This window comes from Dermochelys coriacea, chromosome 3 (genome assembly GCF_009764565.3).
Source record: "Dermochelys coriacea isolate rDerCor1 chromosome 3, rDerCor1.pri.v4, whole genome shotgun sequence".
NCBI lineage: Eukaryota > Metazoa > Chordata > Testudines > Dermochelyidae > Dermochelys > Dermochelys coriacea.
The window spans coordinates 115828025-115854335 of NC_050070.1; the positions used below are offsets into that span (position 1 = coordinate 115828025).

The 26311-nt window shown below is 39.1% G+C and overlaps 1 protein-coding gene across 1 annotated transcript in view; it reads left to right on the plus strand.

Moving 5' to 3' along the window:
- The window catches only part of MTHFD1L (methylenetetrahydrofolate dehydrogenase (NADP+ dependent) 1 like), a 245749-nt gene that overhangs the window by 212134 nt on the left and 7304 nt on the right, over positions 1-26311 (plus strand). Inside the window, 1 exon segment of the mRNA XM_043511198.1 lies at positions 20381-20489. Within this exon segment, the coding sequence (XP_043367133.1) occupies positions 20381-20470 (90 nt within the window). The 3' untranslated portion in view covers positions 20471-20489.

Sequence of the window (26311 nt, forward strand, 5' to 3'; positions counted from 1 at the left end):
GTATTTTATAAGGTATGTACAAGACTGATACGAGGTACCCACACACCCAAAGACCTGTAGGACACCAGTTTCCAGGGATTCATTGACAGACTCAAGGCTTAAAGTGGATAAAATATTTGATCTTTTGAAGGATTTAATGGCCCCTGATTTGATGCCAACATGGGTCTTCTCTTGGCCTTGAGCCAGACCTAAATACTGTAGAAGAAAATTCAGCTTCCTATTTTATCCCTTGAATAAGTTGTGACCAGTCACATTACTGCTTCCAGGTGGAAAAGAGATTTACTGTGAAAGTTAGTATAGGGTTGTCTTACAGCTAAATATTCTTCCTACTCATCACAGTAGGCAGAAATAATGTTGATAGTCTTGTCTTTCCTCTTGAGAAATTGCAATCTTATGCCACTATTTTTTGACATTCAAGTGAGTGGAATTCTTAAATTCCCAAACATTAAGGGAGGGTAGGAAGAATAAAGAGCTGTCAGCTGGGTACATTTCCAGTATCGTACATGATGAGAGTTTAGTGTGAGAGTTAATGCTTGTTTTTATCTTAATGTGCAAGAATGTGGGGTATTCAGTTTTCTTTTTTATACTATAATTGGATTGTAGGTTTCACAATAATTTGTCATTTGTATCTCCAATTTTTATATTTACTGAATTCAGCAAGAATTAAATATAAATACAAATGTACTCTTTGAAGGAACTGTAGGTTAGAAGTTAGGGCAAGGGACAAGTCATCAGAACTCCTGGTTTCTGTTTCCAGCCAGTGGGACTTTAAGTGCTTTTGAAAATATACCCACAGGGTATGTCTACATTGCAAGTAAACAGCTGTGTCTGGCCCATCTCAGTTGCTTCTGGCTCATGGGACTCAGGCTATGGGGCTGTTTAATTGCAATGTAGACATTCAGGCTCGGACTGGAGCCTGAGCCCTTGGACTTAGTGCGGTCCCAGAATCCGTGCTCCAGCCTGAGCCTGAATGTCTATACTGTAATTAAACAGCCCTGTAGCCTGAGCCCCACAAGCCCAAGTCAGCTGACATGAGCCAGCCTCAGGTGTTTAATTGCAGTGTAGACATACCCTGAGTGACTTGGTCAAGGTTGTACAGCGAGTTAGTGGTAGAGGTGGAAATAGAATCCAAAAGTCTTAAGTCCCATGGCACTTAGGAGCTTTTGAAAAATGTACCCCACACATCATCCACTGGCCCTGATGCACTCCCTTCTCTGTGGGAAGATCTCCAAAGGTAGTTGGCTATAGCTGCACCCACTTCACGCCAGTGCAGGATTCTCCCTCGCTGGGGAATCCTACTTAGCAGCAGCTTTAAGCCTCACAGTATCTGTATGAGGTGGGTAATATTAACAATTCTTTTTTTATAGAGAGGAAGAGTGAGGTACAGAGATGTCACACAGCAGAGCCCATATCCCTTGATTCCCAGGGCTATATTTGTGAGAGTTCTCTCTAGTCTAAAAGTCCTTTTTAAAATAGTAGCTTTAATGACAATGAATGGATCTAAGTACATGCTAGCTTCCGCATGCCACCTTCCCTTTGCTCTGTGTCCATCTGCAGATTCAATTATAAAACCATCTGCTTTCCAAATTGACTTCCTGACCCTGTCCTGTTTTTCAAAACTGTGGCAGGCTCCTAATCTCCCTTCTCCACTAATCCCAGAAGATGCACACGCAAAACCAAAAGATCTTTAAATACATAATATCAGAATCACTTCAGCTGTATTATTGGAATCCAAAAGCTATTTAATAACTAAAGCAGCAAAGCACTATTATCCAAAAGAAAAAATGTTAAAGGTACAGTGTTCTTTAGACTTATACAATGTGCCCTTTAAACATATGCAGCCACACTATATCTTGGAGTTTATAAAATGAAAACTCAGTGAACTGAGTTTTTTAGAAAATGCTCTCTCCTGGGAAAATTGAATCAATAGTTAGGTGACCAGATACTATGTTTTTAAAAAGTAAAAGTGTTTTTGTGACAATGGTTGGGAATCATTTATTAAGGTTTGGGTTCCCTCTTTACTATTACGATCAACTTTAGTACCAGTTATTTATTAACATCAATATAAATACAGTATTGTACATACTCCTATACATAGCTTCACTGGTTAGATAAATTCTGCGCTTCGACTTAATTTGTGGTAGCTGGATTCTACTCTGTTGTGACCCTCAAATCAGTTTGGCAGTGTGTTCATATTGTTCAGTGATTCAACCATTTTGTCTTTAATCGTTTATTTATTAAAATTTGTTGTTAAGTTATCAGGTTACCCCAGCAGCTCGATGTCCCTTTCTTGTCTTCTTTCCTCCAGACACAGTCATCTCCCTCTCTGGGACCATACATACACTGGATGCATCTCCGGTTGCTAGCTGAAAAATGTCAGGATCACTGCTGCTACTGCACAGTTATCAATTGACCAAGTAGTTGAACTAATAACTCAGAACAGGCTGGCACATTGCTGCTGCATGCTGGATTGCAATCTTAGGACTCCTGATGTATTAGTCTTTATGTAATATTTGAAAATATTGAGCGGACCAAGGATTTGTAAACATCACTGAATTTGTGTGGAGATAAGCTTCTGTCCTTTGGACTTCACGGCCTTTATTATATTTGAAATTGCATTTGGAAGCCACCTTAGGCCTCCTTCTTCTTACTTTGAGGAAACTAGTGTTTTGTTTTGTTTAAAATATTTCTTTGGTCTGAGAAGGGAGGTTAGCAGGTGCCCCATGTTCCTCCACCAAACACTGCCTTCCCCCCTAAATAAAGGAAATACTACTTCTCACAATGTGCAATTAAACTATGGAACTTGTTAGCACAGGAAGTCATTCAGGCCAAGAATTTAAGATTTTAAAAGAGATTGGACATTTATATGGATATCAAGAGTATCCAGAGTTATAATTAATAACCACAAATTGTGGAAGGAATATTAAACCCCCTGCTGTAGGGCTTCAGCCAATCTGCTAAGTATTGAAAACCAGGATGAAATCTATATGGGGGCTGATTATCACACATCTACCCTCCTGCTGGGGTTCTTACACCTCCCTCCCTATGCAGCCTCTGGAGACAGGATACTGGTCTAGATGGATCTTGGCCTGATCCATTCTGGCAATAATCCTATTATCTTGTGTTTTAGCTGATCTAACATTGACAGTTCTTTTTAGCTAACCCGTATTGTTCTAGTTTTCTACCCATATACAATGCCCTTATGCTACATACATCTAGAAAGCAAGGAAAGGGAGCAAAAAGCATTTACAATTATATCATTGATTGGATCGCTGCCAGTGATTGACTGAATGTTATAATTCATAGTCTGCCTAGTGACCCTGTGTGAACTCAGTTGATTATATCTCAGTCTAGTTTCCAGTCAATAGCCATCTTTGTTACCAAAAACACCACCAAAATTGTCACCCTTATTAGCAGTCTTAACAAAGAAGCAGAGGCCTGAGTAGGTGTGGAGATTAACTACCCTACCACTGGACAGCTATTCTCTTCAGATAAAGGATTGAGGTGCATTTGTAGAACAGCATAGAGAACCTCTCTATATTTGTGAAGTGATATTTTTATTTACTTTTTCTGTAAATATAAAATCTCAGTCTCCAGGACTCTTAGATCAGTAACTTTTGCAAAAATTATGCTTGTTTAACATTTAAATAATGTGCAGTGAAAGAGAAGTAGATAGAGTGAGAATAAAGTGTAAAAAAAAAAAAAAAAAAAAAAAAAAAACCAACCCCCCACCCCCCCAGTTAAAAATACATATATGAGGAGAGTAATACACAAGAATCCTGATTGTTTGAAATGATGTCTAGCTATGAACATGGATACTCGCTAATACATACAGAGAGTATGTATTTGGAAATGCCGTAGACTTTCTTGGCTGGCTTCTGTGGGAAAATACGTAGTAAGTTGATGGCATCACTCTGCTTAAACATGCTGCAAAATTACTTAAACTCTTGAGCAATGTATTAATTGAGAATGTGCCATTATGGGAAGCTTTCATTCACCAAGGTCACAAAAAGGGGAGTAAGGAGAGGCAAGTTGAACTTTAGATGGTTTCTGGCTTGTTGTGTTTCTGTTATGCCTGTGGCTAAGCAGTGAAGTTGTAAACGATTTGTTTGCCAAAACTGAAAGTTTATTAGAAACTTGCTTGTTTTGATTAAGTGGAGCCAGAGGCTGTGACATAAGAATAAATCACAGTTTATGGTTTTATTTACTAGTTTGTTTAGCTTAGTATTTTAGATATTTTATTTTAACCCTGTTTTAATTCCCATATTATCAGATTAATTGCAAGCTAATAACATTTTGATTTATGCTGGATGTACTTTAAGCCATGTCAAGGCTTAAAACATTAAGAGAATATGCAAAATATGTCATCATCAAAGAGAGGATGGAGAAGTTCCTACTGTATTATTGTTCTGTTACATATGAATGTAACCCTAAGAATGCCAGTCCTCACAAAATGGAGACTTGGAGCTTGCAGAAGTGGTCATAAATATCAAGAAAACACTAGTTTTCCTCCTTTTAACATTAAACCCTTACATACCAGTGTTGAATGTAACTGTGTTGTCTTACCATTCTTCTGTAGTTTGGATTAAAACACTTGACACCCCTCACAGAGCATCTGTTCATTTTTGACACCATGACAAATACAAAAATGAGGGTTTCCAAATGTTATTTATAATACTGTTTTAAACAACATTCTTTGGTTATTTACAGGAAAATATAGTCCCCTTATTTTATAATAATATGAACAATGGTTTAAAAGTCATTTATAGTAGAGGTTCAAGCATTGTACTTCATTTCATGGTGCAAGGATTCTGAGACGGTTTCTTTATTGATGAATTGTGATGTGAAGACTTCATAGGATGAACCCTGTTTGTTTTCATCATATAATAGAAGGCATTTTTCATGGAAGGGGACTTTTCTGACATAATAGATAGCAAATTCTAATGGTATGAACCCAGGACAGGAAGCCTTCTAAATTCTAATCTCAGCCATGAAACTGATTCCACTTGTGGCCTTCGACAAGTCAATTAATCCTTCTGTCTCATTTTCCCCCTTGGTGAAATGGGGATTCTATTTACGTGTGCTTCAGGTGTATTGAGGATTAATTATTTCATGTTTGTCATGTGCTTTAAAAATAAAAAACTGTAGGCTTGGAAGGGTTAGATTTTTATCAGTAAATGTTGATGAACATTGATATCACTGTACACACACAAACCAACACAAAAAATTTCCATCAATAATAATCAGAATTGACAGATACACAAAGTAAGAAAAATCCACTTGAGAACTTATTACAGTTTGACTCAAGGATATTTACTTTTACATATTTTGAAATCTGCTGTTGACAATTTCTTTTAAGGGTTAAAAGCTTAAACTTTTTTTAATCAAATTCTGCCAAGCCTATATAAATGCCTAATTGTAGTATTAAGAATACTGTAAAAAAAAAAAATTCCAAAAATTAAATACATCTAGTGGCATTTTGTTTATCCCACAGTAGCCATGGCATGTGTGCATGTGTTCAGAAAATAAGAGTATTTATTTTAGTCTCTCTCTCTTTTTAAAATAAGTTTTCATATGAATATTGTAGTGATGAGGGAATTCAATCACACTTATAATTTCTAAAATGTTTTTTCTTTTCTTCTTGAATCAATTTTTTCTATTCAGGAAATTTCCAGAGTGTGTGATTCCGTTAATGCGTTAGCTGTCTGCCCTTTGGGCCATTAACGTGATTCCTATCTGGCAGTTCAAACACCCAGTAAGGCTATGTAGAAACTCTAGATTTCAGCCATGTTTTGAAAAGGAAGATTATTGTTCCTTAACTGGGTAAGGAAGGGGCAGATTTGTTTTGTACTAAGTAGATAAATAGGCACCAGCTACAAGACAGCCTGAAGTTTTTCTGCAATCTTACCACATTTATCAGGTGCAGTGGGGACATTATTAATACTTTGCGAGTGTCAGGATGTAGATTCATCACAGCTGTTTTAAAAATGGCTGTAAAAGTAAGCTTTTACATCCACTAATAGAAATTGCAACAGTCTTTTTGTTTGAAAACCTTTAAAATAGTAGTATGAATAATTTTCTACTTTAAACACTGCTCATTTTCATAGCTTCATTTTCACCTCCAGGCTCATGTATCAGAAATCAGACAAGACTCATCATTCAATGTAGCAGGCATGTAGATATGCCTACTCAACAGACTGCAGTCATTAAACATCTTGATATCTCACTCTTAATTAGAATGCAGGAACAAAGCCAAAAACATGAGTCAGAGTTTATCCAGAGTTTAAAAAGAAAAAAAGCTTTAATTCTGAATCTTATATGTTGAGCGCGCTCTCTATCTCTTTCTCTTCTATTTCTTTGACATCTCCGTTACAGATCTCTCCACTTAGTACCCACAGTGGTGTAAGCATAAGACTCTCCAAAAGAAGGGGATCCATTTTTTTAATACATTATAGAGATCTGTCCTTGGCCCCCGCCTCCTGTGACAACTTTCTCCAAAACTTTCCATATTCTCTGTTAACACCACCATTCTCCTTGTCACCTGGGCCCAGTTTGGACTTCTCTCTCCCACCCCCACCCCTTTTGCCCCCTTCATCTAGGCCATGTCCAATTCCTTCTGCTTTTATCCATTATAACTTTTCTAAACAGTGACCTTTTCTCTGTTCACTCAACTAAACCTCTTGTCTAGGGCCTCCTCATCTTGTGTCTTATTTCTGTAAAACCACTCCACCGGTCTCCTTGATTTAACTCCTAATCATCCCTCTCAGCTGGCTAAGATCTCCTCTTTTCTGTCATGCTGACTATATCACATGCAAGCCCACAAATATCTTCAATGGCCCCCCATTTTCCACTGCAATTTCAGACTTCTTGTCCTCAACTCAGGACCCTTCATGGCCCACACACACTCTTAACATATTTGTCCTTGTGCTTTCTCCTTCCACCAGTTGCAGTCTCCAGCATCGCTTCCTTAGTTGTCCACAACCAGTTGTCCTTTACTCATGGAACCACCCCCTCCTCTCCTTCTGGTCCCACTTTTGCCATGAAGTGGGAAGTCGGCCAACTAATATCTGATCTTTGTTAAAATGATAATAAATATTGTACCTGATTGGAACCATTAAGTCTTGCCCAGTGCAGGTCTGTGCAACCCCATAAACATACTGGTGCAACCCCATAAAACTGTTACCATCATCTTCTTCTCCCCTATTTGTCATATCACTTGTGCCTTGTTTTTAATTCGATTCGAAGTGCTTCATGACAGGGACCATGCCTTCATGCAGCACTCAGCATAATAGAATCCCATCCCGAGTATGGCCTTTCAGTGCTATTACAATATAAATAATGTGTCTGACTATTTTGAAAAAAATAATACAGATTTTTAAAAGCTCATTTTATTTTTAGGGAGAGCAGAAAGAAACACAGAGAGCATATTGTATCAGGGATGATATCCATGGAAACAAACACTGAAGAAGTTACCATGCAAAGTTGAACATTCAGCAGAGCTATAGTTTGTTTCTGTATTCTACCTACTTGTCAATGGGAATGGCTGTACAATCTGGAATGGTATAAGGGATATGGCAGAACTTGACATTCAACAGAGTTATCAGTTCTGTGATATACTTAGGAGAATACCCATTAGGGAATCCAGTTCACTGAGTCTGAGAAGTCAACAGTTTACTGTTCATATGTCCAGACAAATTGGTTCCTTTCTGGATTGTCTCAGTTAAAAATGAGTTGATGTAAAGCTTACAAGTCATGGAAAAAATGGAGGAAATTAGTCTTTAGAAAAGGCACTTAGCTTGGGGCAAGATATGTAGCACAGACACAGAATGCCCATGTGTTACCACATGGATGGCGAAGAGTATTATACCTTTATTACTGATCCAGGACTAAAAATAAAATAAAGTTGAGATGTATTGTAGCTATGGAAAAGTTTGAGTTTTTTAGTGGGGGTGAGAAGACAGTATTTCCACTTCTTTAGATATGGGATCCATTGTTATTTGATAAGAAAACTGATTTTTTTCCGACAAAGGAAATGTGGTAGATTTAATCTGTCCGGGACTTCAGTAAGCATTTGGCATGGTACCACATAGGAAATTAAGCTGCAGAAGATGGGATTATAAAGTATTGAGAATGTAAAGTGCGTAAGGAAGTGGCTAAGAGAGAGTGTGACAATGGATTACGTTTGAAAGGAGAACTTCATGCTGAAAGGGGATTCCTATGGAGTTCCTCAGTGATCAGTCTTGGTATTGATCTTATTTAATATTTCATCAATAGCCTTGGCATGAAAAGTAGGAGTGTGGTAATGAAATTTGCTGGTGACACAAATTGGAAGGCATCATCATACAGAGGATCATAGGAATATTACCCAGGAAGAATGGGATGACCATGAGGACTGGAATAATAGAAGTGGATGAAATTTAATAGTACAAGAGCACAGTCATGCACTTAGGGATAATAAAAAAAAATTCTACTATAAAGCAGAAGGCTCATCAGTTGGAGATGACAAAAGAGAAGAAAGACCTGGTGTATTTATTAGTTGATCACAGAATGAGTATGAGCCAGCAGTGTGGTATGGTACATCGGCACCAAAAAAAGGCAAATGCAATTCTAGGATGTATCAGGTTGACACATTTCCAGTTGAAAGAAAGAAGTATGAATGCCATTTTACAAGACATGTAAGAGACTTCATGTGGAATACTGTGTACAATTCTGGTCACCAATGTTCAAGAAAAGTGAATTTGGACTGGAACAGGTGCAAAGAAGAGCTATTAGGATGATCAGGGGAATGACAGGCCTGTCTAATGAGAAGAGACTGGAAGAGTTTAACTTGTTTAGTCTAGCAGAATGAAGGCTGAGGGAGAAAATGATTCCCTTCTATAAATACATCTGAATGGTAGTATGTGTCAGGTTGTCTGCATTAGTAGAGAGCCAGGACTCTAAGACCAAGCAGTTCCCTTCGGTCCTGTTTCTGATCAGTGATGCAGTAACCACAATTTGCATGGACGACAAAGATGAGGCAAACAAAACTGTTGTTTTTCAATAAGCAATCTCCCTGTCTGTGGCTGTCTGTATGAGTGTGTATTTTCCGTTAATTTCACTTATAGAGTCACAAGGGTCTTATTTCAGTTCCTTTACTATTTTAAGAGGAAAGGAAGAGGAAAAACACCTCTAAACTGTTAGTCCAGGCAACTAGTGACTTAAATTGGTTACCAATCTGGTGGCTGTTCATGGCTTATGTAAAATAAATTGGTGTGTCAGTGCGGTTCCTAATGGATAGGTGTTCACATCACTAAACCACATGGATGTGGAGACTTAACTAGTCTCCGATGTCTAGAGCTGATTCCCTTGGTCAAGGCTGAGGCACACTGATGTTGCAGTGGTGGAGAAGTTTGTGCTGTTGCTGTCTGCAGTGCACCTGTTCTTAAAAAAACATTTCAGTCTCTGGAGCTTTCAATTAGGCACCATTCATAAGAACTAAATAATGACAAAGACAGAAAAATTGAGCTGTTCTGTGAAATCTGCATCCTGAATTTTATTATTCCATTGTCCTGAAAGCTAGGTAATGTCTGCTGAAATGAGATTAACATGATGAACACAACTCCATCTCCCCCTCCTCGTGAAGACCTCTCACTTCAGGTATTTTCCAAAAGACTGCAATCCTTTTGGTAATTAATAGATGGCCACTAGCTCTTTTTAAGTACTTTTAGAAGTTCAAGTATGAGACCATGTAATCAACCCATTGTCAGGATGAAAAATGAAATACGACTGTGTTTAAAAAAAAATAGCAAGCTGGTCCTCTGCCATATCCCCTCTCTGGGTAACCTACAAGTTGACATTGTACAGAACTAGTTCATTTTTTTTTATAGTATGCTATACCCTCAGAATTCAGAAACCTGTGCATCACTTCAGAGGCTGGTGGATCTAGTTAACTATACCTGAGGGAGTCACTTTATCAACAGTTACATATTTTTCTACTCAGTAAAATTTTGCATTATTCTTGGGTTTTTCAATGCTGAAATTTGATGTCCGTTAGGGGCAGGTGAACCATTTTCCCAAGGCATCAGTAATTGGAAGGAGTGAAATTTACTGAGTACTGAGCACACATTGCATCTGCTTTATGCAATTACCTGCTACCATTTTCCTTCATCTATTAAGATTTATAGAGGCTTCACATTTTCAGCAGAGGTGTCAATCTGTCAGCAGCAATCAGCTGAGATTCCATGTGAAAAGAAGAGGCTTTTAACCAAAATGCCATACTATGGCAGCAGAGTGCTGACTTGGACTTTCTCCCATGATACCTGATTTATAGATGGGTGGCCTTTGTGGGAAAATAGAGGGTGTCAAATATACAGGTTTCAATAAATGCAGAGAAAATCAGTTTGAAGATGCTACACTAGCAGGGCTCAGGGGATAGTCCCACCCCAGAACACTTCTTTCTATGGTACCTGGATACACCAGTAGGGAAGAGGGGAATTACATTGAACTGGAAGGGACCTCGAGAGGTCATCTAGTCCAGTCCCCTGCACTCAAGGCAGGACTAAGTATTATCTGACCATCCCTGACAGGTGTTTGTCCAGCCTGTTCTTAAAAATCCCCAGTGATGGAGATTCCACAACCTCCCTAGGGAATTGATTCCAGTTCTTAACCACCCTAACAGGAAGTTTTTCCCAATGTCCAACATAAAACGCCCTTGCTGCAATTTAAGCCCATTGCTTTTTGTCCTATCCTCAGAGGTTAAGAAGAACATTTTTTCTCCTTCCTCCTTGTAATAACCTTTTATGTGCTTGAAAACTGTTATCCAATCTGTCTTGTCGGCCTCTGGATTCCTGTGATGTCAGTGAACCTGTAACTTGACATTTGGTCCTGATCACCAGATGATTCAGATAATTGAGGAACAATACCCCAAGGCCACCAATCATCAGTGATACCCATACTCCCTGAAGCCATGTGGGATAGGACCCTCTTTCCTGCCACCTCCGATGGACTAGTTCTTCCTGAGAGAATTTATCTGCATTTTCTGATCAGGAATGGAAACAGCCCGTGGAGGCTCTGCTCTTAGAAGTGAAGTTGAGGGAAGAGAATGATCATTCATGGGAGGTGTAGATGCTCTCTACCCCGAGTTGCTGTGTGGAGTCAGGGTAGTTGAATGGTGAATGGAGGATGTGGGGGTTGGGTAATGGAGTATGTTGTACTAAAAGGGGATTTTAGTGGGTTGTGATGGAGAAATTTTTGAAACACTTTGGAACAAGTCACCTCATATGTGTAACCCTCGTTTTCTCATCCTCTTATTTCTCTGCCTACTGTTTGTAGCTCTCACTTGTTGCATTATGTATGTCCTTGACTGTTAGCTCTTCAGGACAGGTGACATTTCTGTATTATCTGTAAAGCATCCAAGAATAATGTGGCAGCTGTGGATAAATAATAATATTAGGACACGTGACTGTGAGAATTGTGTGTCCCCAAAGTAGACATGCAAATTTGGAAACTGCATCTGAACATTTGACCCACACAATCTCAGAGTAGGTGATTATTTTTCAAGTAAAACCTAAAAGCTTGGTATTGTATTGTGATTAGGGGGAGAATTTTCCCCAGCTTCAGATGTACTTTTGTATCTTCAAAGATGAAAATGCAAGAGTTATTCAACTTAGAGAAATTGCTGCCATGTATGTGATGCACAAATATATTTTGCTTATTGAGGGAGATTCGCCCAACTCACCTCTGAATTATATCCATACACTTCGCTATTTATTTTATTTTTCTTGAAATAACTAAAGAGATGCCCATCCAAGCCTCCAGGTTCCCTAATATGCTCACTGACAATAACATTTAAATCTCAACCCTGTTAAAATTCAATAGGAACTCGGCCAGCCATATACCTACAAAAAACTCTTTCTGCCCTTCCATCATCTTCTAGCCTGAGCCTTCTCCAAAAGCCCAGTGAAGATGTCTTTTGCGGTGCTCCCAAAAGGTCACCAAAATCTGGACTAATTTGAACCAAAGGGGAAGCAAATTCCAGAGTCCTAAAGCCCTGCCAGTCATCCCCTTTTTTTTTTAATAAGGGCAATCCAGCTCAAGCAACCTACTGACTGGAACTGTGACAATATGACATTGGGAGAAAGGGGTGATCTCTCAAGTAGGCTGGTCCCAGGCCATTTAGGGCTTTCTGAAATGTAACCAATATCTTAAACTCCAGATGGATGGTGAAAGCAGATGAGGAATGTGTCTCTCTCTTATTGCCAGAGATTATCAATCCTTCCTTGAGGCAGAGCAACTCCAGCACACCTCAAACGTGGGGGCCCAGCCCCCTTGCTTAAGAAGCTGTCAGAGAAAAAAATCAATGGAAAAACTGATATCAGGCGGTAGTGAGCACCTAAAATCAGGCAACATGCCGGTGAAGCAGAGCTCTTCTTTGCAGACAATAGTGTGAAATTAAAGTTGCAGATCTTCTTTCTAAGCATTATTTTGTTCTTTGGGGAAGAATTAACATTTTAAGTGTCTTGTTATGAGGCTTATGAGTGCAACAAGCCTCTTTTACATTAAGCTTTCCCCAAAAAAGAAATGTGAACTTCATTTTACTGTCTGAATATTATCAGGTTTGGACAAATCTTCATAAAACCTTATAATTAAACTTTTATTTTAAGCACTGACTAAAAATCGTTGCTGAGCAACTTTCATAAATCATGTATTTGTTTTGAGGCACTGAAATGTGCTGAAATTATATTTTTAAAATATTTAGTTAGTACAATAGCTTTTTTGAGAAATAATGTCATTTCTAAGTCTACATTTATTAGGGTTTTTTTAAACCATTGGTTCTTTTCCAAGAAAGATCCAACTTGCCTGCATTATGCATGTGTTTTTCCAATCTGAGGGTTTGTTTTATTTTTTTTTTTTAAGAGGCAGATTGAAGGTCACTTAAGAGAACTAATTCTGTCTTGGGGATACCTCTACACCATTCCCTTAGCAGGTATATATTTCCTCTATTGCTTCAAGCCAGCCATATCAGCTGTATTTCTTTTAATTAAATATTGCTTTTCTTCTTTTAATTACTCACACTCTGCTTTCATTTTTATGCTATTTTACTTTCTTATTGGAAAAGTGAGCTACTATTGAAGTTTTCTAGGGCCTCAATTCTGTAAATTGACCTGCGTTGATGTACAAGTCTGATGGATGTCAATGAGATTACTCCCATGCTTAAGGTTAAAAATGTGTGTAAGTGTTTGCAGTATCAAGGACCTACATGATTGCTTCTGGTCAATGAGGTCTCATTATCGTCACAGACATTAAAATTGTGAGTAACTCAAGCTAAGAAAATTGTTGGCCAGATCCTCAGCTGGTGTAAATAATCATAGATCCTTTACATCAGTTTAGGACAGTGGTCTCCAGTGGTCTAGTAGGCACGGAGAACATTCAGAGGCATGTAGCAGGGCTTGGGCTAGCCCCCAAGGGGGACAGGGAAATAGCACCACCCAGCCCCACTCTGACCCCAGCTCAGTTCCGGCCCCAGCCGCAGCTCTGCTCCACCCCCTGTGCCACCTGCAGCCCAGCTCTGCCCTCATTTCCTCTCCAGCCCCAGGCCAGCTCTGCCTCTAGCATCTAGCCCCAGCTCCTCTCCCATCCCAAGTTTAACCTCCAGCTCTGCTTGCAGCCCAAGCTCCTCTGATGAGCCAACTATGCAGTAATGGAGGAGGGTAGGGGGCATGGACAGATTCCATGGTAAGGGGGGGCATGACAGGAAAAGTTTGAGTACCACTGGTTTAGGAGCTGTCCGTGTCTTTATGTGTAATAATATAACCACGTTAAACATAACGCATGCACGCAGTGATCTTCATAAATTGAGTTTTTCTCTTGTATTGATTTTAGTTGAGAGGGTAGAGAATATACAATCCTCCTTTTTAGGATTTTATTGATAAACTATCCCAAGTCTACCGTGTTCCCTTGAGAAACATCATCTGCTCTCTGTACAATTTCAAAGTTTCAAAGGGTTCAGAATTGTCTTAGATTGTTTAATTAGCAAAAGGACACAATTAGATAATGTGAATAACTCAGATTCCACAGTGGGAGCAACATAACTCCATAAACTGCAACAAGGAGAAATTTCCTGACTGAGTTCTTCAAAGATTTTTCATATCCTGTATTCTTTTGGTTTCTACTCTGTCTAAGATGCGTAATCTTCTGTTTTTTTCCTCTAATTTACAGATCTTAGCAAGTTTGTAAAGCAGACAGATGTTGAACTGTATCTGAAAGACGTTAAACATGAATTGCTTGTTGTCAAACCATCTGTTTTTAAAATCATACCATTGTGCTAATATGGTAAGGTATTGTCAGGTCCTCTAAGGATTTTTAATATTATTTGTTTGTATATTGGAAATAAGACACAGATTATATCAAGCACTGATGGGCAGCTGTATAATAAAAAAAGGAAGCTAAGGAAAATAGTTCCTGTTGGGAAACCTTGACAAATCTGGTTAACAGAACTTCAGAGCCTCATTGTGCAACAGTTACTCACATTGGGGTGAAATTCAGTGCTGTGCCTAGGCCTTATGCATCACCTAAAATTTCAGATTAGCATTTAGGTGAGCCTTAAATGGTATACAGGCCTTCTGTCTGGCCCTTTGCACTGGGGTCAAGCTGGTAAGAGGGTAAGTGGTGAACATTTACTCACCCACATCGTCACATTAACTCCAATACATTTCTCTGTGATTTCAGAAGATTAGTTTGCCTGTAGGTGAGTACCTGTGTCTTTTTTATTTGTCAAAGAGTGCCTAACTCCTGTAGCAATAAGCACTTTAGAAATGCCTAAAATGCAGGTAGATTGAGATTTTAATTTGTATTACTTAGCACATAGTATGTGACAGCAATGCTGGGCAAAAGTGAAGTACCAGTAATATGGAGGAAAATAGAATCAGAAATGGCTCATCCTTTTTTCTGTATTGTCATTGACTGTCTTTGAGCTTCACAGCCAAGTCCTGTATAGATATTTAGATCAATTATATTGATTGAATAATATGCACCAAAGGAAGTCAGCAAATAAGCGCCTCTTTATGGAATAAGTCCTTTTTAAAAACTGACAAAAAACCTCCAACCAGTTCTTGGCAAGGAACTAGTGGAGATCTGTATGTAAACAATAATTCAATTGTTGTTGATTAAATTTTCTGAGACATTATTGCAAGAATAAAATCTGTTACACAAATAACAAATTATCTGTAGTGGACATATCCAACAAACACACATACTTAACTCGTCTGAAAAATTAAATAGCTTAAAATGTTATTTTTGCTAGCGGTCAGTGGGATTTAATTCTAGAAGTGCCACAGTTAATTGTCCAAAGTTTCTCTCTGGGACCTCTCATGAAGAAAGAAACAGAGGCCATGGAGCATGAGTTAGTCCAACTCTTCTAGGGATTATAGACATCTCGGCAATACCTCGCAGTTAATGATATCAAAGGCTGCTGTCACATCCATAACTATCAGCAAAAGACACTCTGGGACTCAATGGTAAAATTCCCCTTGATTTCAGTGATAGCAGAGTTAGGCTAATGCTCAGGGCTTTGAAAATCCTACCTTTTATCTTCTGTGATTACTAAGAATTAATCATTAAACTCAACTGGAGCATTTTTTTATCCAATACCAAAGCCTAAAATATGGCTGACTGGGATTGAGGAGATTAGAGATTTGCAGAAACTACCAGAGTGCTATTACCCCAACTTTCTAAATGAACTTTCACCACCCTTCCCCAAAAAGGAAAATTACATGTAGTTCAATATTAGCAACATTTCTAAGAACAGCCTTAATGATGCTTCCTTCAGAATAATTGACACCCTGCTCTTGTAAGGAGTCATAAGTATCCTTCTACCTTTTCGTCTAGGTATGTGTATGAAACTCCAACATCATAAATATGTAAGACAGATAGTGGTGGTATTAGACCTTTTTCAACTAAAATCGTGCTTTCCTTTTGCCAGTGTTGGTTTCTAAGAAGTATAATTATTAACATAATCCCCACAATAACTTGTATTTAAAGCATATTGCTTTTTCCTCCGAATCTTATTGTTTATGTAGTACTGTAACTACATGCACATAATAGTATAGCCATCAACACAAGTGTTGCACCTATCACAAAATGTTTCAAAAGTATTATTTGCTGTAGTGCAGAGTTACAAGAAGGCTTTCAGGGGTTTGTAGAGAATTGCAAATATCTTATTGGAAATTATTGATCCAAGTGAGTTCCTACAAATTTGCCCCAATTTCCTTGTTGCATTTCTTAGCAGATGTTTAAAAGCTGTGTGAATTCTTGGTAGATGAGATTTCTTGGATGGAGAAAACATTGATATATTGAATGAAGAGTTTAAACTTGGAGTCCACACCACCCGTGGTTACTGAAGTTCCACTGCAGTTTTGGCAAGAGAAGATGTGATAGGCCTAGTCTGCTCAAATTCCAATTTTGGTAGGTTTATTCTGCCTACCTAAATTCCACCTGTAGTTTCATTTGGATAACATTCTTATTCATAGCTTCTTACCCCAACCTGTTTTTGTAGCCTTGCTGTGTAGTGTTACTTAGCAGACACATTACATTTTAGAGGTGACTGAATATCAGGGGTGGGTGAAGTTATCCCTGTCTAGTATATATGATGTGTAAACTATGAGGCACATTGGAATCTGGTGTGCATGAAAGGCACTGTAGGAGTGAGAGGTTCTTATTTGCTGTTTCAGTGCATTTTTCCTACTGAAGACTGGCTAATTACCAAAGTGATTTGTTTTCATAGGAGAATTTGCTCTTTCAAAGCCCATTATCTGCTTCTATTTTTTACTTTTAAAATACTAGTGTCAATTTAGTGCTTATTTAAGATGAAAACGCCTTGGAGACTTGAGTCTTCTATTTATCCACTGAGCAGGTACAGCATGTGTAGCAACCAGTGGTAGATTAACAAGACCCTCTGTACATGAGGTTCCAGGCTCCTGAGTTCTACCTGTTGGGTTTGAGATCAGCCTATAAACTCTAACATTAATCCCGCCCTGTATTCTTTTGGGAGAAAATAGAGGGGAGGGAGCTTTGCTTCTGAATATGCAGCCATGCAGAAAGTATTTGTGCATCCAACTGGCAACAGCAGAGAATCTACTCTGTTTCACTATTGCTATTCAGAACTGTGGGCAATGGTGAAACTGACAAGGCATGTCAGTTTTACTCTGTGATTCACTAAGGCAAAAGATGTTTTCTGTACTGTGATTTAGATAAAATATACTTTTTTTATGCAGCAGGGATTTTAATACAGTTGATATCACTTCCTTATGTTGACTTCATTCCTCAGTGTCAGAAGAGTTACAGCTCCTCCATTAATATTAAAGTGTTTGGAATTCACACTTCAGAAAACTCAAATGTTTGTCATCCATTAATGATAGTCATGTTGGGTGTCACTCTGCAAGGAATTAGAAGCACACACAGTGATCCTCAACTGGTGTAAATGAGCATCACTCCATTGACTTTAGTGGCCTCTGAGTGATTTATACGAGCAGAGAAACTGGCCCATGGTATTAACTAATTAAAAAAATGTTTGACTTTAATTTAGAATCGGTGATTTTAAGAATGTTATTTCTGTTAGGATGTGGTGTTTATATAGAGTGAATGAACGCTGTCCATGTGGTTGGATGTGCATATCTGTAGATCTACTTTACAAGTTATAGGGAACTTGGGAGCTCACTTTCTCTGGGTTGTAGCAAGGCCATCTCCAGTACAGCCAGAAACCAAAGTCTCAGAGGAGGTGTTATGCATGTAATGTTGTAAATTTTATTAAGGCAGTTTCATATCAAGGTAAGTCCTTAAATTTGAGAAGTCACAAATGGAAAAAACCTGCTATCCCAATTAGTGCATCCCCTGCAATTGCATCCCTGCAGAATATGATCCCCAGAGAAAAGACAATATTAAACTAATCCCAGATTTTAGCCCGGGATATGTCTGCACTGCAATCTGAGGTGTGATTGCAGCTTGGGTAGACATACCCGTTCTAGCATGGCTTAACATAGCAGTGTTAATGTGGTAGCTAGGGCTGTACCAGCACCTCACAGATTCTAGATACATACTTGCATTGCTAGCTCCCACAGAAGCCTGTTCTGCTATGTCTACACTGTTCTTTGTAGCTGTACTAGCAGGTAAAACTAGTGTCGATACATCTACCAGCGCTGCAGTCAGACGTGAGATTGCAGTGTCAACATTCCCCAAGAAGCCACGCCAACACAATACATATGTAATTATACAATGCTGTGTTTTGAGTAAGAGCCTCTGTTTAATGCAAACTAGCAAGGTTTCATATCCCTGTAATGTTATAAAAGACCACAAATGACTACATTGGAACTACTTTTTTTTTTTTTAATTAGGAAATGTTATGAGTCTGAATTTTTTTTTCCCGTCAGCAGTTGGTCCAGAAAAAGACAAAATATATCACTAATCCATGTTAACTGAACTCCATTCCCCATGAGATTAACGCAAGGAGGGAAAGTGGAGTTACTTCATATATTATACATGGGTATTTAAGTTTCTGTGAGGGCGTCTTAAGTGATATTGTTATTTTGTTTCCACTATTGTAATAGTAATACTAAACTCAATTTCAGAGCAAAGGTGCAGTGTAAAGCACTGAGTAATACTAACTAGATCATTGTATATGCATTAAAACCGGTTGACTTTTATAGAGAAATAGAAACAACTCTATTCAGAGAGGGGCCATTAAATTTGGCTCTCTGGGGTTAAAATAGCAAGCATATGTTTTCCTTTTCTGAGACCCATCAGCACAGTGCAGCTCTCACTGTGGCCAGAGAAAATGTCATTTCCCTAGCAGATACATAAATTTATTTTAAAGAGAGACCCTCAGGGCCAGATTGAACATTGGCTTTAGTGGACCTATGCTGATTTATCCTAGCTGAGATCCTGGTCCTCAAAAGTCTATAGATCATCTTCTTTTGTGTGTGTGTGTGTGTGTGTTTTTAATAAAATTTTGATGCAAATAGGCTCAAAACTTGAGCACATGCTTAACTTTAAGCACATATAGGCTCTGTCTCCACTACAAGCCAAGTGTGTGATTCCCAGCTACCACAGATATACTCATGCTAGCTCTCGTCTGAGCTAGCACACTAAAAATAACAGTGTAGCCAGGGTAGCACAGCCAGCAGCATGTTCTAGCCACTCTGAGCATGCACCCTCAGGGTGTGGGCAGGTTTGTATTCAGGGCAGATAGCCTGGGCTACCTTGGCTACACTACAGGTTTTAGTGTGCTAGCTTAGAGTGAGTATGTCTGCACAAGCTGGGAATCACATCCCAAGCTTAGTTAGATTGTAAGCTCCTTGGGGCAAGGGCCATTACTTTGTTGCATGTTTGTACAGAGCCTTGGTCCATGACAGGGATTAAAATTCTCAAAAGTGTTTAAGTGATTTAGGAGCTTAAGTCCTATTTTCAAAAGCGATTGAGGCGCATAATGAGATGTAGGGTTATTAACTGCCTACAACACATATGAAAATGGGCTCCTAAGTCACTTAGTGGTTTTTGAAAGGTGCTACTGCAATACAGATAATAAATAATAGTAGCATAAGTAATCTAGTTGAAGCTAGAAGTAGGCAGTATTTGAGACTACTCACATTACTTAAAGTTAAGTGCATGCTGAAGTGCTATCCTGGAGCAGGGCCTTAATTACCAGTAATTAGAAATAATCCGGCTTTTGTGGCTTTATATTTGAGCCAACATATAGGGATTGGATCTTCTGCTGTAACTGTTACTGCGTTAGTGCATTGTAGTGCTCACTACAAGCTCTATAACTTCATGATGCTGGGAACTCTCAGGAAAAATGCACAGAGCCTAAGAGCTAGGAATTCCTAAATGATGAATTAGGAATCACCCATAATTATTTTAATCATCTCAGTTTATGCTTGGTGTTAAGTATTCATAGGCATGAAAGTGTTGAGGCTAATTCCTTTGCCATATGCCGCTTTCATTCACAAAGACACACAGTTTAACGTGTGTAGAACCAGGGGAATTCGCATAGTATTGACCTTTACTTTGATCTACAAAATTCCTGGTATCATAACTTTAAATGGATAAATGCTCAGAGGCACAAAGAAATCCAGTTTGTCTGCATTTTGTGAAGAAGGTCACTCCTGCATCTTCCCAGTTTACAACCTTAAACTGTGTGACAATTTTTATTTTCCCCCTTTCCTGTCTTTCATAGGCTCAGATTTAAAAAATAAATTGAAGTAGCAGATGGTTTGACATTTAAAAGAAATTGCAGCTATAGTTGAGTGCATGAAGAACAATCTAGCCTTTCACTTCATCAAAGGTATATATGCACAGTGTGATTATCCGCTTACAGTTGCAGGAGTGTAACTTTATTTTATTGTCCCCACAGATGAGCACCATGCCAGGACTTCCTACAAGACCTTGCTTCTATGACATTGACCTTGACCCAGACACAGAACAAGTAAAAGGGTTGTTTTGAGAGAGGTGTCCAAGTGCAGGTGGGTAATGTATAACAGTGTTTAATGGGCTGTTTTCTTTCTTACTTTACAAAACTACTAATTATCTCCAAGAGTAAGAAATTGGTAGAGGTTTTGTCATTGATACATCAAGGAATCAGTATTGAGGTTTGGGAAATATTTGTTTTATTATTGCGTCATATTTATGGATATATGGTAATAGCTGGTACTAAGTCCTCAATTGGTATAAATTGGCTTGGCCCATTGGCTTTAATGGAGCTATGTCAAACTATACCGGGTGAGCATCTGGCCTTCCACAGGGCCAATCAACAGAGCTTTTATTTTCTGAAATCATCCCTAATAGACGTGTCTACTCTAACCTTGCATATTGCCTCTGATGGTGATTCCCTTTCACAGCCTGTTTTTGTTGTTATATAGATTTTCCCAATAGTTTTTCCAGAAAAAATTCTGCCCCATCATAAATCCATTATTATTCTTTGTTCTGTTCTCTTAAACAGAGACTAACTGATCCCTGTCCTCTCTATCATATGACAATATGTTTGAGAGAGACAAGGTGGGTGACATAATCTCTTTTATTAGACCAGCTTCTGTTGGTGAAAGAGGGGATAAGCTTTCAAGCTCCACAGAGCTCTTCCTCAGGTATGGGAAAGGACATTAGCATGTCACAACTACCTGATTGCATTTCACAGACCTGAAGAAGAGCTCTGAGGAGCTCCAAAGCTTGTCTCTCACCAACAAATGTTGGACCAATAAAAGAGATTACCTCACCCACCTTGTATGTCTCATAGCCTGGGACCAGCATGGCTACAACACAGCAAACAATATATTTATTGTATAAAGAAAAGGAATACTTGTGGCACCTTAGAGACTAACAAATTTATTTGAGCATAAGCTTTCGTGAGCTACAGCTCACTTCATCCAATGCATTCAGTGGAAAATACAGTGGGGAGATTTATATACACACAGAGAGAACATGAAACAAGGGGTTTTTATCATACACACTGTAAGGAGAGTGATCACGTAAGATGAGCTATTACTAGCAGGAGGGGGGGAGGAAGAAAACCTTTGTGGTGATAATCAAGGTGGGCCATTTCCAGCAGTTGACAAGAATGTCTGAGGAACAGTAGGGGGTGGGGAGGGGAAATAACATGGGGAAATAATTTTACTTTGTGTAATGACCCATCCACTCCCAGTCTCTGTTCAAGCCTAAAAAAGAAAAGGAGTACTTGTGGCACCTTAGAGACTAACAAATTTATTTGAGCATAAGCTTTCGTGAGCTACAGCTCACTTCATTGGATGCATTCGGTGGAAAATACAGTGGGGAGATTTATATACACACACAGAGAACATGAAACAATGGCTTTTATCATACACACTGTAAGGAGAGTGATCACTTAAGATGATCCATCACCAGCAGGAAGGAGGGTGGGGAAGGAGGCTAACCTTTTGTGGTGATAATCAAGGTGAGCCATTTCCAGCAATTAACAAGAACATGTGAGGAACAGGGGGCTGGGGTGGGGGGAGAAATAACATGGGGAAATAGTTTTACTTTGTGTAATGACCCATCCACTCCCAGTCTCTATTCAAGCCTAAGTTAATTGTATCCAGTTTGCAAATTAATTCCAATTCAGCAGTCTCTTGTTGGAGTCTGTGTTTGAAGTTTTTTTGTTGAAGGATAGCCACTCTCAGATCTGTAATCGTGTGACCGGAGAGATTGAAGTGTTCTCCGACTGGTTTTTGAATGTTATAATTCTTGACGTCTGATTTGTGTCCATTTATTCTTTTACGTAGAGACTGTTCAGTTTGACCAGTGTACATGGCAGAGGGGCATTGCTGGCACATGATGGCATATATCACATTGGTAGATGCGCAGGTGAACGAGCCTCTGATAGTGTGGCTGATGTGATTAGGCCCTATGATGGTGTCCCCTGAATAGATATGTGGACACAGTTGGCAACGGGCTTTGTTGTAAGGATAGGTTCCTGGGTTAGTGGTTCTGTTGTGTGTGGTGTGTGGTTGCTGGTGAGTATTTGCTTCAGGTTGGGGGGCTGTCTGTAATCAAGGACTGGCCTGTCTCCCAAGATCTGTGAGAGTGATGAGTCGTCCTTCAGGATAGGTTGTAGATCCTTGATGATGCATTGGAGAGGTTTTAGTTGGGGGATGATGAAGATGTCATCAATGTAGCGCAAGTAGAGTAGGGGCATTAGGGGACGAGAGCTGAGGAAGCATTGTTCTAAGTCAGCCATAAAAATGTTGGCATACTGTAGGGCCATGCGGGTACCCATCACAGTGCTGCTGATTTGAAGGTATACATTGTCCCTAAATGTGAAATAGTTATGGGTGAGGACAAAGTCACAAAGTTCAGCCTTGCAACAAAGCCCGTTGCCAACTGTGTCCACATATCTATTCAGGGGACACCATCATAGGGCCTAATCACATCAGCCACACTATCAGAGGCTCATTCACCTGCGCATCTACCAATGTGATATATGCCATCACTGCCATGTACATTGGTCAAACTGGACAGTCTCTACGTAAAAGAAAAAAAAACTTCAAAAACAGAGTCCAAGGAGAGACTGCTGAATTGGAATTAATTTGCAAACTGGATACAATTAACTTAGGCTTGAATAGAGACTGGGAGTGGATGGGTCATTACACAAAGTAAAACTATTTCCCCATGTTATTTCCCCCCCCCACCCCCCACTGTTCCTCAGATGTTCTTGTCAACTGCTGGAAATGGCCCACCTTGATTATCACCACAAAAGGTTTTCCTCCTTCCCCGAACCCCACCTCCCCCCCGCTGGTAATAGTTCATCTTAAGTGATCACTCTCCTTACAGTGTGTATGATAAAACCCATTGTTTCATGTTCTCTCTGTGTGTATATAAATCTCCCCACTGTATTTTCCACTGAATGCGTCCGATGAAGTGAGCTGTAGCTCACGAAAGCTTATGCTCAAATACATTTATTAGTCTCTAAAGTACCTCAAGTACTACTTTTCTTTTTGTGAATACAGACTAACACGGCTGCTACTCTGAAATCTGTATTTATTGTATGTATTTGAAGACTTTTTTTTCTTCCATTTGTTTTTCTGCACACTTTTCAAATCCAGGTCTCTTCATCTTTCCTGAGAAGGTGCATTTTCCAAGCCCCTCATCTTTTTTACTCTAAATTTCCTCTAGCTTGTCCATCTTTTAAAATCAAAGTGGTTACCAAAACTGAATTTAGAACTCCAGTTGAGGCTTAGAACATGCCAAGTGGTATAGAATATTGCCTCTCTTTACACATAATAATCCGGTATAAAATCAACTAATGTGGCTTTTTTGTTACTGTTACTCATTCAGTATATCATAAATGGTAACTCTCAGATTCTTCTCAGTGACGCTACATTCTAGCTATTCTTTGCCTGCCCTATATTTAGGATAAATAGGTTTACTTCATTTTAGTATGCCCCAAGTACCCCAAAAAAGCAAAATTAACTGTTCATATGCCTATGCTGTGAGATAGTATCCTTCAATCTGATCAGAGCAGACTCTTACATTTTCCTGTATTCTTTCTATTACAGCAAAAACTGGTTAGACTGAAAGTTAAATGATAGGTTTAGACAATTATCTTATGTACTAAGTGCCGTTGGCTATTTACTGCTGTGTAGCTCTATGCATAGCATTTCTTGGTACATATCCTGTTATTTTGGGAGGAATTATTAACACTATAAACTAGATGGATATTTTGCTTAGAAAGTGGTATGTGATCCTCTTTGAACAATCTAAAATGACAGCAGAATCCTAAGGCAAGACCTATACACAGCACGTGTGCTTTCTTCAGTGAAGTGGTTCAACCATTATGTTTGCTACTTTTAGTCTCGTTAAAGGCCATCATACCCAAAGGGCAAGAAAGAGTTTTCCTTTTTGCTAAATATATCTTCAAGAACAATAGTTGGAAAACAAATAAGATACTCTCCTCCCAACTATAAGGGTCTTTGCTTTGGAGTAATATACAAAGTGAAAATGTTGAACTTTAGTTTTTTAATCAGCTTGGGTACCTTTTTGGGTTGAAGAGGAAATGCCAGTAAATTAAACTCTAATCAGGTTCTTGAGAGTTATATGCATCCCAGCCTATAATAGTAAGGCTATGAATCTATTGGGGATGTGCTGGTAATATCAACCACATGAGGAGAGAAGCCTGTGAGTTTGAGTTCTGAAGACATTTTGACGATATGTTGAAAAATATGGGCCTAGCTTTTCCAACGTAGGTACCTACAGTTAGGCACCTAATAAGTGTTCTGATTTTCTGAAGTGCTATGGATATGCAGGGCCCATTAATTCCAATAAAAGTAATGGGCATTCAGCACCTCTGGGGTCAGATCCTATGGGGTTTTTGTGCATCATCCCTTCACTCCCAAAATGCTGAGATCTGAATAAGAAGTTCATTAGGCTTTCTAGGGACCTGGAAAAAAAAGTAGTAGAGCTAAAGACAGGGATATAAGAGACATGGCAGAATTTAAAAAAACAAAAATCTTCCCCCAATTTTGATCTCTCATTTTTTTCCCACCATAAATTATATGTGCTATCGTAAACTGACTTATATTAGCCTAGTCAAGAATCATTCTCTGAGTTCATTTTTCACCCATGAGAAAGGTCTCGGCACTGAAGCAGCCTGCCTTAAGGGCAGATGGACTGCTCGGAGGTATGTGTGGGTGTGTTCATATGATGACAGCTACAGTAATTTTCTGTCTGCTTGATTGAAACTCTTTTATTGTGGTCATAGTGTATAATGTTAATTACAGGAATATTGTATTTTGCCAGCTAAGATGTGGCAATTGTAAAGTATTCAGAGATTAGTCCAAGAACTACAGCTGTTTCATTATAAACACACATGCCTAGCTGAGAACAGTTGTGCTAACATGCATTCTGTATCCCACTCTGCACGGTGCTTAACCTCGTGAGGCTTTATAAGGATATTCAAACAGGCAAAGTTTGTGCTACTAGAACAATTCTCTGGTATGCCTTGCTAATACTGAGCTAAGCTTTGGACTCCACAGTCTGCCTGACTTGTCAATACTGTTAATAAAGCTGGTGATAGTTCTCACAAGATTCTGCAGAATAGTACAAGCCATGGTGTGTACTGTGGTGTAGCTTGGAGTTTGTATGAATTTTTAGAGTATATGCTAACCAAAAAATTAATTGAAAAAAAGTCAAGGTTGAAAATGTCTTTCATTCAAATGCAACCAACGCTCAAAGGACAACTTCACACTTTCTTTGCAAAAGTACCGTGAACCATTAAAAAACACCCAAGCCTTTAAAAATCTGGCAACAAACATTCAAGGGAATCAACTAATTCCCCACTACCATATAATTCTTCATCACTCATCATTGCCCCACCCAACATCCACTGCTTAATGATATACTTAACAGGGAAAAGTTGACACTCTCTCCCCAAGCAGAAATTCTACAACAGGTGTCTACCGTCACTACAGAGATTCTTAGGGAGACCAGCCAGTGGCATTGGGCTAGATAGAGGCAATTGTGCCAGCTGGAGGAACTAGAAGACAAGCAAGCTGTTGTTATTTGTGCTCAGGATCTGGAAGGATCTGAGAACCAGACCCATCCTGGGAAAGAGAAGGCTAGAGGGATCGCATGCTATGGGTGGCAAGAAGCCCTTTTCACTTTATCTTCTGGTCCAGCTCTCTGAACCTAGATAATGTAAGTGTCTCCTGTATCTACCCTCCTCTTACCAATTACCAGACTTTCATTCTTTCATTGTCCTTGAGTTCTTGTGACCAGGCAAAGCCCCAGCTGTCAGTCATGTTCTTGCATTTTACCCTTCCTTCCAGGCCTGAGGTAA